This window comes from Callorhinchus milii, unplaced genomic scaffold (assembly GCF_018977255.1).
Source record: "Callorhinchus milii isolate IMCB2004 unplaced genomic scaffold, IMCB_Cmil_1.0 Scaffold2, whole genome shotgun sequence".
Lineage (NCBI taxonomy): Eukaryota > Metazoa > Chordata > Chondrichthyes > Chimaeriformes > Callorhinchidae > Callorhinchus > Callorhinchus milii.
The window spans coordinates 107,080,835-107,094,937 of record NW_024704743.1 but is presented as its reverse complement, the minus strand read 5'-3'; the positions used below and the strand labels follow the sequence as shown (position 1 = coordinate 107,094,937).

The 14,103-nt window shown below is 39.2% G+C and overlaps 1 protein-coding gene across 1 annotated transcript; it reads right to left on the bottom strand.

Moving 5' to 3' along the window:
* Window positions 1-1,649: 1,649 nt before the first annotated feature.
* LOC103180710 (cytochrome P450 7A1) lies at window positions 1,650-13,519 on the bottom strand. Its single transcript, XM_007896708.2, has 6 exons — window positions 13,162-13,519; window positions 10,095-10,335; window positions 8,951-9,555; window positions 6,690-6,820; window positions 4,978-5,156; window positions 1,650-2,714 (listed from the first exon to the last, which is right to left on the bottom strand). The coding sequence occupies exons 1-6, from the start codon at window positions 13,242-13,244 to the stop codon at window positions 2,400-2,402; spliced, it is 1,554 nt and encodes a 517-aa protein (XP_007894899.1). The 5' UTR covers window positions 13,245-13,519; the 3' UTR covers window positions 1,650-2,399.
* Between the last annotated feature and the right edge of the window lie 584 nt (window positions 13,520-14,103).

Genomic DNA, 14,103 nt, shown 5'->3' with positions numbered 1-14,103 from the left:
AGGAGGATTTGAACATACTAGGGAATTGGGCCGATCGATGGCAGATGAAATTCAATATGGAGAAACGTAAAGTACTTCACATGGGGACAAAAAATCCTGGAAGGGACTATTATTTGAACAGAAGGAAAATAATATTTATGGAAAATGAAAAGGACCTGAGGACCTGCGGCAGTGAGGAAAGCAAACCAGATGTTGGGATGTATCAAAAGATCAACAGCAAACCGAAATAGTGGGGGTAGTCCTGCCACTGTATACATCATTGGTGAAACCACACGTAAGAGTACTGTGTACAGTTCCGGTCGCCGCAGTACACAAAGGATATTGGGAGAAATCGAGAAGATACAGAGGAGGGCAACTAAAATGATTGAGGAAATGGAGAGACTGAATAAGAGGAGCGACTAAGTAAATTAGGCATGTTCACAAGAGGATTGAGGGGTGACGTAATTGCTGTCTTTAAGATTCTAAAGAGGCAAGACAATATAGATTATGACAGACTGTTTCATCTTGTCCAGAATAATAAACCAGAGGACGCGGTCTACAATTGAAGGAGGGTAAATTCAGAATGAACCTACGCAAACATATTTCAGTGAGCGAATAGTGAACCTGTAGAACAGGCTCTCTGGGGAGGTGGTTGAAGCAGGACGTCTTGATTCTTTCAAACACAGATTAGATGGTTTTCTTTTAGGAAATAACATCATGGGATATAACACATAGGAAGTTCGGGACATATGTGCATGCGACCACCAAGAAGATGGAAGGCAAACTAGATGGACCTTGGTCTTTTTTGGTCTAGCATTTCTTATGTTCTTATTTGTTCTTATGAAGCAGAAAGCATTAATATATTTAAGAGAAAAAGATGCATTCATGAGGCAGAAAAGAATAAGAGTTCAGATGAGGGGATTGAGAGGGCTGGAGGTTTATGTCTAAACATGACAATGATTACTTAGACCAAATGACCTGTTTCCACTCTGTAAATCTACGTAATGATATGTAAATGTGTAAAAATGTCTGCACTGGAGCATTCCACTCAACAACCCAACCAAGGCAGCGGCTGCGGCAGACGGAGTTCCAGAAGGTGGGGGTAGAGTGGCGGAAATGCTGGGGTGAGCAAGGCGGGGGTCATGAAGCAGGCCGGAGCCTACTGAGCGGAGGGAGCGGGCAGATTGGTAGTGGGTTAGTAGGTCGCAGAGGTAGGGGGGAGCAAGGCCAAGGAGGGCTTTGAAGGTGAGGACCAGGATCCTCTGTGTGATGGGAAGCCAGTGGAGTCGGGCGAGGATGATGGTGATAGGGTCACGGAGCCTGGTGCAGGAGAGGACACAGCTACAGAGTTCTGGATGATCTGCAACCCATGGAGAGAGGAGTTGGAGAGGCCGACAAGCAGGGAGTTTGCACAGTCAAACCTGGATGTTATGAACGCGTGTATGCGGGTTTCGCCGGCCTGCGGTGGAGCTGGATGATGGGGTAGAAAGGATAGTTGAGGGTCAAACAAGACGCCAAGGTTCCGGACTGGCTCAGTAAGGCGGAGTGTGCAACCATGGATGGTGATGCCTGAGGTGAGGAGGCGGTGACGGGAGCCAATCTGGAGAGCCTCGGTCTTATTGACGTTCAACTGTAGGAAGTTAATATTCCACTGAACAACCCAACCAACAACACTTTAACAATTCCTTTAATAGTTGAAAGATATGTAAAGTATGAGATAAATTCCACTTACTACAATTACATTGTATTAAATTTATGACTCAGTCAAAACATACCTGAGAAATAATAAGAGACTGTCAGACTGGGATGAGGTTCAGGAATATGAGATAATTTCAGGGTAGACATCAGAAAGTATTTCTTTATATAGCAGTAAATTAATAACTGGAACATATTAGCAGGAAGGGTGGTACAAGTACAAGACAATAGACTCATTAAGAAATAATTGGCTGTCAAATACCATTTAAAAAGGAATTAAACACTTGAAGAATATAATAAGTAACAGGGAAAGAGAATGGAATTTTAGTAAATATGGAATAGTGAAGGAATACTGTCACGAAGATCAATTACTGTACTTCTGTACTGAAATTTCTAGAGTTCTACTGAGTATGTATAACAAATGTATCAATTAAATTGGTTACAATACAATGAACCATAAGATGTAACATATTATTGGAAGTAGTAACAAGTTTACAGATATTTGATTGCTAGTTTCTAAAGATACCTCAACTTTTAATGACCAGTTTTATGCATTAAAATAATATTATATTTATGTTATTTTATGTATAAGTTGGCATTGACCCAATTTTCTAAAGAGGCAAGGCAATATAGATCATGACAGGCTGTTTCAACTTGTCCAGAATAATAAACCAGAGGACGAGGCCTGCAATTCCTTTCAATTCAGAATGGCATTGTCCCAGTTTTTAGCTTTGTTTTGCAGGTTGCTGCTTTAAACGATAGTGGAACAGGACATCATTACTTGGCTGTAGAATACCAAGTCCAGCCCTTGTGTTATTTAGGGTTGGAGATAGTGCTGTAAAATCAAGTAGTTCCATGTCATAATAACACAGCATTAAAGACAAAAATTGTTTGATCTCATTGATTGCAAAATGGCGACCAGGACATATACTGGTGCCAGAACCGAAGGGCATGAGGTAGTACTTAAGCTTTCTGCCATTTTTGTAGAATGTGGTCTTATCTTTTCCATTTTCATCCAAAAATCTGTTGTACTTAAATTCCTGAAATGCATTACAGAAACAACAGTTTATTAAATACATTGAAAAAGGTGTAGAATAGAAATGTACTGATATCAAATTGTCTGCAGGAAGACAAAGCTTTGCTATTCAATCTCCTAAACTCCTGTCCTTAACCAATCCACCTGCAATATTGTTCTCTGAATCTCTCTTGCACATTTTGCAGCCATCTGACAACCTGAAAGTGGCAGCCACATTTTGGATGTGATATGTCTAATTTTGGTCTGATTTATGAGATACTGCAATATGACAGGCTATATAACAGGTTTGCTCAAGCATCAGAAAATGGTAATTGGAGCTCCTAAAATTATTTTAAATAAAGAGATCAAGAAAGTGTCACAGCAAGAATACATATGACAATCTCTCTAGGTGAGTTTCAAAATAAACCATTATTCATATAAACTTTTACATCTAGCGTTATTGGTTTAATTATTTATCAAAGCAAAATGTTCTTTGAAAGCAATAAATAATTGAACCAAAGATAAATTAATATGTAAGTATTAAGAATCTATACTTCAAATATCTTTCATTCTCTTTATCTGTGACCAGGGTTCCCTCTGCCTCCTCGTCCTCCTGGATCTCTCTGCCGCGTTCAACACAGTCAGCTATCCTCCTCCATCTCCTCTCCTCCCTCATCTACCTTAGTGGGACCACAATTACATGGTTCGAGTCCTACTTAATCAACCGCCTATATTTCATTTTAGTGAATAGTTTCTCCTCCCGGCCCCGCCCCAGAGCTCCATCCTTGGCCCTCTTCTTTTCCTTATCTATATGCTCCCTCTGGGCGATGTCATCTGCAGACACAGGATAAACCTCCACATGTATATGGATGACACACAAATCTACTTTGCCTCCTCCAGTACCAAATCCATGTCTGTCAGAATTTTATCAGCTTATCTGGCAGACATCAAGGTCTGAATGCGTGTAAACTTCTTGCAGCTGAATATGGACAAGACAGAAGCCATACTCCTCGGCTCCCGTCAATGTCTTCACTCCTGCGGATCCAAACTCCTCAACCTCCCTAGGCTCTCCCTCAGACTCACCGAACCAGTACACAACCTAGGTGTCCAGTTCAACCCCCAGCTGTGCTTCCTCCCCCACATCCGGTCCCTGCCCAGGCCCACCTACCTCCACCTCCATCACATTGACCGCCTCTGACTGTACCTTACCCCAAATGCAGCCAAAACCCTTGTGTATGCGTTTGTCACCTCGCCTTTAGATTACTCCAACGCACTCCTCACCAGTCTCCCCAGCTCCACCATTCAAAAGATCCAGCTCATTCAAAACTCTGCTGCCCGCATACTGACCAGGACCAAACTCATCAGTTCTGGCCAGGCTCCACTGGCTTCCCATCACCAAATGGATCGACTTCAAGATCCTCACACTTGTGTTCAAGTCCATTCATTCCCTAGCACCTCCCTACCTCTCCCCAATCCACCACCCGGCACCTCCGCTCGACTGTCACTGGCCTCCTGCTTGTCCGTCACACCCTCCGCCCCACCATCGGAGGTCGGGCTTTCAGCCACTACGCCCCAAAATTCTGGAACACTACCTCAACCTCACCCCTCTTTCAAGTCCCACCTGAAAACTTTCTTCTTCGACCGTGCATACAGTCACCTCCCCTCTCCCCCCAGCTCAGAGTCAGGCTCTGCCACTGTTAAGCGTTCTGACATACTACCCTGCGTGGAGAGCACTATATAAGTGCAAGTTGTTGTTTCACATTCTCTGTGGAATAATCCTGAGATTATATTCAGTAAGAAATTTGCTTGTAAGGCACATTGCTTTAAAGTGTTACTTTGGGTACTTCCATGTTGCAGACCTTACCAACTTTGTCTAGTGAATCATTTACATTTCTGCTGCTCAGCAAATTTGCTGAATGTTGTGGTCTGAGTTTTTAATGCCATTGATGCATTAGAGCTAATGCTTGATACCACACAAAGAGATATCAGGAAAAGGGATGGGTGAATCTCACTTGGTTGCTATTGATTTGCATTTACTACAGCATTGCAAATCAATATCCTGGCAAATCCTCTCCTAATTTAGAACCCCAAGTCCCCAAATCATCCTTATAGGCATTAACAGAAGTTTGGAAATGTGCCAACCTCTCCCTCAATCTCTCACAGCAGAAGCACAATTGCGACGGGCTGAATGGCCCTCTTCTGTGCCATAAATTTCTTTGGTTCAGAAGCCAATCGCAGAACCTAATATCTCTTAACAAAAATGTTGTTGTTTATAGTGTACCACCTACGTGCGGATCTTCATAAATTTCTGGATCCAAATGCAATAGCTGAGGATATAAAGCAATTTGGTCTCCCTTTCGAATGGCCACTTTTCTCCCTGAATCCAAGGTTAGTAGCAAATCTTCAGTCGCCACTCGGATCATCATTGATGCACTTGATAAACGTAGCACTTCATTTATCAGGCTACCTGTTAAGATTAATTTCAAAAGATGGTGATATCACAGATTTAATAACACGTTGCATTCCATGTCTAAATAGGTTTACTGTTAAAGTACACACAAAAAATGTATACAGCTGACCCTATTATAAGGTGGTGATTGGGCCCCCAAATGTAGACCACATGTTCCAGCAGAATGAGCAATAAAATGCTGCCAGTCAGCGCTTTGGGACATTGTGTCATATCTGAAGCCAGTCAGTCATTATCGGAAGCCAGAAATATACCCTATTTCTACAGCTTAGCTTCACTATTAAGTGGACCAAAGGGTGTTGTTGTAACTGGGTACCAGCCTTTATTTTATTTTTGTAATTAGCACCTCAGGACTGTAGGAATATGACTGCAATAATATACAACATAGCATTTCATTGATGGGGTTCTGCTAAGAATCATAAATGCCTCAAGAATGCTTATAGTTTAGGATGTCACCAAAAGCACGACTGAATTGCTACTGTGAACTAGATGAGGAGATTCTTATTCATATTTCCTTAAACTTGATCTTTGAGCTTTTTTAATGGGCTATGAAGGATATTAGATAATTCTGATGTAGATCCTGAAGGTATGTGGCATTACATGACTGGTAGGTAGATTGACACATAATATTTTTCGGAGCAGATAGAGCAAAATGATCTCACTATATACTGTAAAAAGAATGACACTACTCAAAAAGAGGAAGGGGTTCCTAGCTACAATTCTCAGAAGACGATGCTGAGGTTTGGGTATTCATCTCGTGGCTGTTTGTGGGACATTGTTGTGGCAACTGACCTCTATATTTGCCTACAAAATCTTCTTACTTATTAGATTTTTGCTCATGGAATTATTTACAAACAAAAGCTCTTGAAAATAGTGAAAAGCAAATATTATTGCATCATAATGCAGGGTATACAATTGTTTTTGTCTCATTCAACAGTAATATTTTATTGTAGGAAAACTTGTAAACAATATCTGTAACATGACTAGAAAATGTAAATAATAAAGTAAAATAGTACAGTACTTACATTTGTTATAGTGCCTTTCAAATCAGGAAGATGTCTCAAAACACTTCACAACTTTAAAGTGTAGTGACTGTGTATTTATAGGTTGAATGTTGTGTAACACAGGCTATCCTTGATACATTAATGGTGAAATGTAATAAATTATAATGTGCATTCATAACCACTGGGCAATGGATTAATGCCAGGTTTATATTTCTAAAAGCATTTTTAAAACAGCCCTTGGTTGATTAAATCTGACCACTGTTGAGAGGGAGCTGAACTGATTAGCTTTGGTTGCATTTATACAGCAATGGTTCAGATTAAGGTCCTGGCAAATGCACCTCCTCAAGGTCTTGTTAGCTGGACTCCAGCATGGATGTTTTGCAATTGCACAACAAATCCAAATTGAATGATACTGAAGCTCACTGCAGAACCTGGGCATTGTCTTTTAGAAGTAAAATCATTCCATTATTTTTATTATCATCAGGCAATGCATACATTATTAGACAGCTTTGTTATTTTCTAAACTTACCCATATTTGTCATGCTGTCCAGCTGTTCTCTAGTAAAAATAATCGGACTGTTAATATCTCCAGGTTTCTGGTTTGTAACCTTAAGTATGTTTTCCACTTCATTTTTCACTGCGTTCAAAGCTTCTGGATTCCTGTGGATTGTATAAAACTAGAAAAATGAGTTTCACACTGGTAATTCTTATATATACTAAAACGTCCAGAATAAACATTTTGTTTTACTTTGGCTACATTTGTATCTCCAGTGATGAAAATTACGACAGTCAATCTTAAAAACAATGTACCATATTTCAAAAAGATAGCCGTAGCATGTTTCATTAGGTATAACCCATACATGCATTATCTACTAAGGACAAATTTAACTGCCCTTCAAATCTTTAGTGTACTGTACATAAAGGAAAATGAATCTACTACTATCAACCACCACAGCTAGTCTAGAAAAATCGATTAAAATGGTGAGTCTGAAATGTACGTCCATCTTCACATCACAGTCATTCTTACAATTATGCAAAAGGTATTCAACAGCATACACTAAATATAACAAATCACTGTTGTGGGTTAACGCTATTTTGTCTAATACTAAGTTTAACGAATATGCCCTTCTGTGATTTTAAATTACTCTCATGGAATTTTATATGTATAATTTAATTTAACATTTATAATGTACTCTTATTTATAGTTTTGATTTATATTATTTATAAACACACAATGACAGTTTTGCTGCATCAATAAATGTGCTCTATTAAGCAAAACAGTTCCCACTGTGATAGAACACTCATCACCCCAGTTGCTGTCAAAAACTGCAGCTTTGCGGTTCTCTCAAGTAACAGATTGAAACTGAAATATGTCAGCTGTAACTGGTAGAGTTTCTGATCAATAGTTTAGAATAAACCCATTAGTTTGTGATTGCAATCAGTGTATTTCATCATGACTTCTGCTAACATCATACAAATTATAAATATAAAATTTAAATTGAAATATAATGTAAATTTAAATTATGAATATAAAATTTAAATGTGACATTTGGCTGCTGCGTTTCGCACACAAAATATACAGTCAGTTCACTTTACAGTATATTATGTGAAACGCTTTGAGATGTCTCAAAGATGTGATAAGGAGCTATGTCAAATGCAAGTATTATTATTATATTATTACAAATTGTTACATATAGAGAGTATCCAATTGGAGGAAACATTGATGTCCACAAACAAGGAACATGTTCCAGCACAAGTCATTGCGTTTCGAAGAGAAATGAATGGATAAGATTTAAAATATTCATATTGGACCTTTGATTCACGCAGCAGAGTAAACTGCTACAAGTATTACTCATCAATTCAGCTTCCAGAATTTGACAGACTCATTAGATAGCATATTTAAAATGGAATTAGAAAAACCCACATGGAGGAAGGGTATTGGAATTTATGGAAATAACTGAAGGATAGATTAGTTGTCTTAATACTGTAATTTATTTTCTTATTGAAGTTTGCACCTGAATCCTATCCTGACGTCCAATAAAACTGAATGATTTAAATGAAGATTGTAATGAAGTAACTACCTATTACTGGAGTAACAACTGATGTGGGAAATTTATTGAAATTTATAGACATTTCCGTACAAAATCAGGCCATCATTCAGCCCATCGTAACTTCACCATGCTAACTTTTTACTGGAATTATTTGCTTGAATCCCATTCCCCATCGTTTCCCCAGATCTTTTAGTATATTTGTATTTAGTCATCAATTCAGTTCACTTTTAAATTATATAATCAAGTCATCCTCAATTGTCACTTGTAACGCATAACAAGAAATTCTTCTAAACACTCCCCAACAGAGTATCATTTTTATTACTTGGATATTGTATAAATATATTAAGCATTGAAAAGGGAAATTTTATGTAATGATAGTACACAGAGGTCAGTATATATAATAGGATTTTATGCACATTAAGGCAGCATGTACATAAGGATTTTACTTAATACCATACTAAGATAAAAATGATATCTATTCTGTTAACTATTGTACATGGTGAAAAATTGGGCTTGGTTATTTCAGACTACATTATGATACTTACACCTTCACCACCTACTATAACTGTCTCTCTCCTTTCCATATCCCCCACAACATGCAATCTTGAATATATCATTGGCACCAAAGTGACACAAGGTAAATGACACCATGGCACATTGTCTAGTCTTAAGCTTAATCAGAGGCTAAATCATAGGCTTTCTAATGTTCAAATTCATGCTTAATTTGAAATAACTTTACCTCATTAGATAATAAATACTCCAGAAGCTAGCTGGAAGAGTGTTGGCCTGTGATGCCCACAGCATTATGACATGGGTTTTCGCCTTGTTATGCTCATCGAGAGAACTAGAACTGTCAAAAAGCTCCATTCTTTCCTTTATTAGGGCAGATTTACAATCTTGTTCTCTCAAAGTTTTGTTCAGCAATCTGCCTTCCAGAGCCTTTCTTGCTTTCTTGGCAGTTTTGAAAAACCCCATTGGGATACCAGCTACTAAAGCAGGAAACACTGTGTCAAACGCTTTAAATTCCTCCAATGCAAACTGAATGGCATCATGCTGTTGCTTAATCTTTTCAACATCACCTCCCTTCATTGCTTTATCATTCTTTCCAAAGAGTGTTAAATGCCCAGCTTCAAACATTATCTTGCAGGAAAACTCATAAAGGTTTTCTATAGTCCAGCTGCTAGAATCCGATGATGACTTGCCCTGGGACATTACAAACTGGAGGTTTTCCATCATACTTGAAGTTAGAGAACCCAGTGACAATCCCTGGAGAGTCCTGTTGAAGATGTTGTGTATCTCATCATTGCCTATATCATATTTAGTAAAGTCTACATGACCAAATACCTGCAAATATTGGAAAATTGATTACATTTGTTCATGATCATAAGTCAAACAATAATTGATATTAGTACTACTGTGATAACTAACAAGAAATAGTATTTGTCTTAACACAAAGCACGTATCTCTTTGAATGTACTAAAAGAGAATGAGTTGTTTGGAATACTCATTTGTCAAATAGAATTTTTCTTATATGCAATTTAGTTAAATACTGACCTTTCTTAATATAACATTAATTAGTACAAGTTGGTGGCAGGGATCAATGAATGAAGGAGACCTTCCAGTCGATGAACAGAGATAACAAGTTAGAAATCTTTTAACAACTTCTGATGCCTCCTTCATATGTAAATTACTGTTGAATGCATTTATGTAAATGGATGTCAATAAAATTGGTCAGTCACTTCATGGCTAATTGCTAAGACATTGCAGTACACAAATTGATTGCGCGTTTACCTACAAATACACGGCCACTACACTTCACAGTTAAATCCTGATTAATTAACTTTTCAAAGCTAAACGTTAAAGCAGCAATTGCAGGCACTCACATTTTTTGAAATGGTTAGTGCAACTTTCTGAAAATCAAGACTTTTCCCATGCCGAATTACAGAGGTGTACGAGAAAGGGTCAGTGATGAAAGTGATGAATTTCCCAGCTATTTTACAAGTAAAAATTTCTCCATATTTATTCTGTCGAGCCTGCATGAACTTGAAAGGATTTGAAACAAATTCGAAAGCGCAGCCAATGTATGGAATCCAGCCAGTTTCTAAAGGAGGTTCTGCTTCCCATCTGTAAGACAAAAATGTGAGAGAATAACACTAAAACATCAGGTAAATTCACTGGTTAGCAAATGTCTGCTCCTTTGCAGCCCTCATCTGTGTTGCATTCGGATTCACACTGAGTTGAAGAATTTCCTTAATTCTGACTGTGCTCTTTACACACTACAACAACGGCAACTTGCATTTATATAGTGCCTGTCACGCAGCTTAGAATCCCAGAGTGCTTGACATTGGCAGAGCAAGACTCTGAGCCGGGGGAAGTGAACGTAGGCACAGTCGAAAAGGAAGGTCTTCAGGCATGACCTGAAGATTGGGAAGGAGGAGGCGAGGGATGGAGGAAGAGTGTTCCAATTTCGGGGCGTAGGGGCTGAAATCTTGGCCACCGATGGTGGAACAGAGGGACACAGGAGGCTGGAGCCAGTCGAGCGGAGGCAGCGGGTAGTGGGTTGGGAAATAAGCAGGTCAGACAGGTAGGGAGGTACCAGGGCATACCTTCCAAATGTGTCTAAGAACTTTGATGTAATGTTCTATCCATTTCAGCTTTTTACATTAGAATACATTAGAATATACAGCACAGAAACAGGACATTCGGCCCAACTAGTCTATGCCGGTGTTTATGCTCCACATGAGCCTCCTCCTGCCCTTCCTTAAATAAGCCTTCAAGCATAACCTTCTATTCCTTTCTCCCTCATGTATCTATCTAGTTTTCCATTAAATACATCTATGCTATTCCATTAAATACCTCAACTCCTTGTTGAGGCAAATAGCATGTTCCACATTCCCACTACTCCCTGTGTAAAGAAATTTCTTCTAACTTTCCTATTTGATCTATTTGTGACTATTTTATATTGATGGCCCCTGCTTTTGGTCTCCCCCACAAGTGGAAACATCTTCCCTATGTTTACCCTATCAAAACCTTTCATAATTTTAAAAACCTCTATCAGGTCACCTCTTACCCTCTTTTCAAGAGAAAAGAGTCCAAGCATGTACAGTCTTTCCTGATAGGTATAACCTCTCAGTTCTGGGATCCTCCTTGTGAATCTCCTTTGCATCCTCTCCAGTGCCTCGACATCCCTTCTATAATGTGGGGACCAGAACTGCACACAGTATTCTAAGTGTGGTCTAACCAAGGTTCCATAGAAGTTTACCATAACTTCCCTGCTTTTCATTTCTATCCCTCTAGAAATGAACCCCAATGCCTGGTTTGCNTTTTTATGGACTTATTAATCTGTATTGCTACTTTTAGTGAATTGTGTATGTGTACCCCTAGATCCCTTTACTGCTCTACCCCATTTAGGCTTTTATTTTCCAGGATGTATGTGACTTCCTTATTCCTTCTACCAAAATGTATCACCTCACACTTTTCTACATTGAAATGCATTTGCCATTTAAATGCCATTCAGCAAGTTTATTAATGTCATACTGTACTTTGTTGCAGTCCTCTTCTGTATTAACTACTCCGCCAATCTGGTGTCATCTGCAAATTTTGAAATTGTACTGCTGATTCCCGAGTCCAAATCATTAATGTATATTGTGAACAATAGTGGTCCCAATACCGATCCTTGTGGAACACCACTTCCCACCCCCTGCCAGTCTGAATAGCTACCCTTTACCCCTACTCTCTGTTTTCTGTCTTGTAGCCAGCTTGCTATCCATTCTACCATTTTTCCCTGACTCCACATGCTCTGACCTTATTCATTAGTCTATTATATGGTACCTTATCGAACGCCTTTTGGAAATCCAAATATATTACATCTACTGCATTACCCTGGTCGACTCTTTCTGTTACCCCTTCAAAGAATTCAATGAGGTGAATTCATGACCTTTTTTGAAATCGGTGCTGATTATTCTTTATTATATTTATTATATTATTATATTTTCCATTTCTAGATGTTTTTCTATTACCTCCTTCAGTAAGGATTCCATTATCTTTCCTACCACCGATGTTAACACAAACATGAAGCCATGTTTACACATGTTTTTAACACAATATAATATGTAACTTTAAGAAAGTTGTGTTAATTTTATTAAAGAAATTATAATTTTGGATGGACTTAATTTGTGCTATGTAATGCAATTATAATATCCATAATGACATCTGCTGATGGTAGTAAACTTAGAATTAGTACTACAGGTGTGAGCTTTTATTTTCACACAAGGAGAACCATTCAAAGTGCTTCATAAGATTTTACTGTGAGGTGTAGTGACTGTTTATTTACAAAAAAATAGCTTTATGTCTATAAGCGCTGCCTCAAATCCTACCTCTATGAACACACTTATGTCCACCAACCTCGCCCATGTACGGTGCTCTGAGCCATTAGCCTCCCTGAAGAGTATTATATAAACGAAAATTAAACACAATTTAATACAATGGTAGAGAGAGGGAGTTCCAGAGGTTAAGAACATAAAAACTGAAGGCCGTAAGCATGGTCGAAGAGGAATGTTTTCAGGCGAGATATAAAAAGGGGGAGAGAGGGGGTAAGCCGGAGGGATTGAGGCGCGGTATCAAATGCAAGGATTATTATTGTTCTGTATTATAGGTCTCAAAGCGTTTCACAGGATATACCGTATATTTTGTGGGCGAAAAGCAGCAGCCAATTAATTGTGCAACATGTGTGAAGCATTCTTCATACAGCATTTGATCCAGGTTACGTTTTAACACAAACCTAACGATCTGTAAAAACGTGCGGCTGGACTGACCCGCCAGCTCGCAAAACCCCCAAAAACACAACACACACAACACACTCACCCTCACTCACTCGGATTGCCGCAGAGTTCGTCGTATGAAACGAACCAAAGCTTTTGAAAGACTACTCAGAGAAGAAGTGACACTTACCTCCTCCTGTTCCCCAACAGCAGGAACCAACCGAGGAACATCCCGACCAACACACTCACTATCCAGATACTCAGACCTGCCATGGTCGGGAGATCTGTCTGTGTGGAGGGGTTGGGTCACAGTAACAGATTCCTGCTCTGATCGTGGCTTCCTCTCTCTATCCCTCTCTCTATCCCTCTCCTCTCTCTCTCTCTCTCCTGTTATGGCGATTCCAGTGGTCAAAGTTCCTTACACTGCGCTGTCCCTGACGTCCCCTTTGATCAGATCTCTCTGCCACAGCCAAACGCACCGACCCAACCAACCACCAGACTTTATTTTTTTCTCTCTCTTTCCCCCTCTCCCTCCCTCCCTCTCCCTCTCCCTCTCTCTGCAAATATCTGTGTTGCAACGTTATGGGGTAAACTTCCCATAAACAGCACAGCACATAAGTCGTGTGACATCGTGTGGGGATGGGATGGAATTGGCTGCAGCCAAGACCTCATACACTATGTATGTGTGTGGGTTTGGGGGATACAAATGCAGAGCAGGTTTTATAAATACGCCATCATGTTTTTCCTGCAACCATTTCCTTTTAGTTTTAAGCAGGTGCTGGGGGAAAACACATGGACATGAAGATGTCAGCAAAGAGATCCACTGTTTAAACCTTCTTTGCAGCCACTACAAGTGTTTCTGGGTTTTTTTTAGGTGCGATATTTCAAAGTGGCTTTTTTTTTGACAGCTTTACAATTGTTATCGTTATTGCATTTGTGCCCATCCAGGTCACAGATCTTATATCTTTACAAGATGATAATGATAAGAAAAGCACTCCGAGACTCTATCCCGTGTGAAAGGGCGCTGTATAAATGCAAGTTTTTGTTGAAGAGCAGTGTGCAACAGCATTGCTTGTGACACTTTATCACCAAGCTAACAAATTAATCATAGAAATCACAAAATAGCATAGAT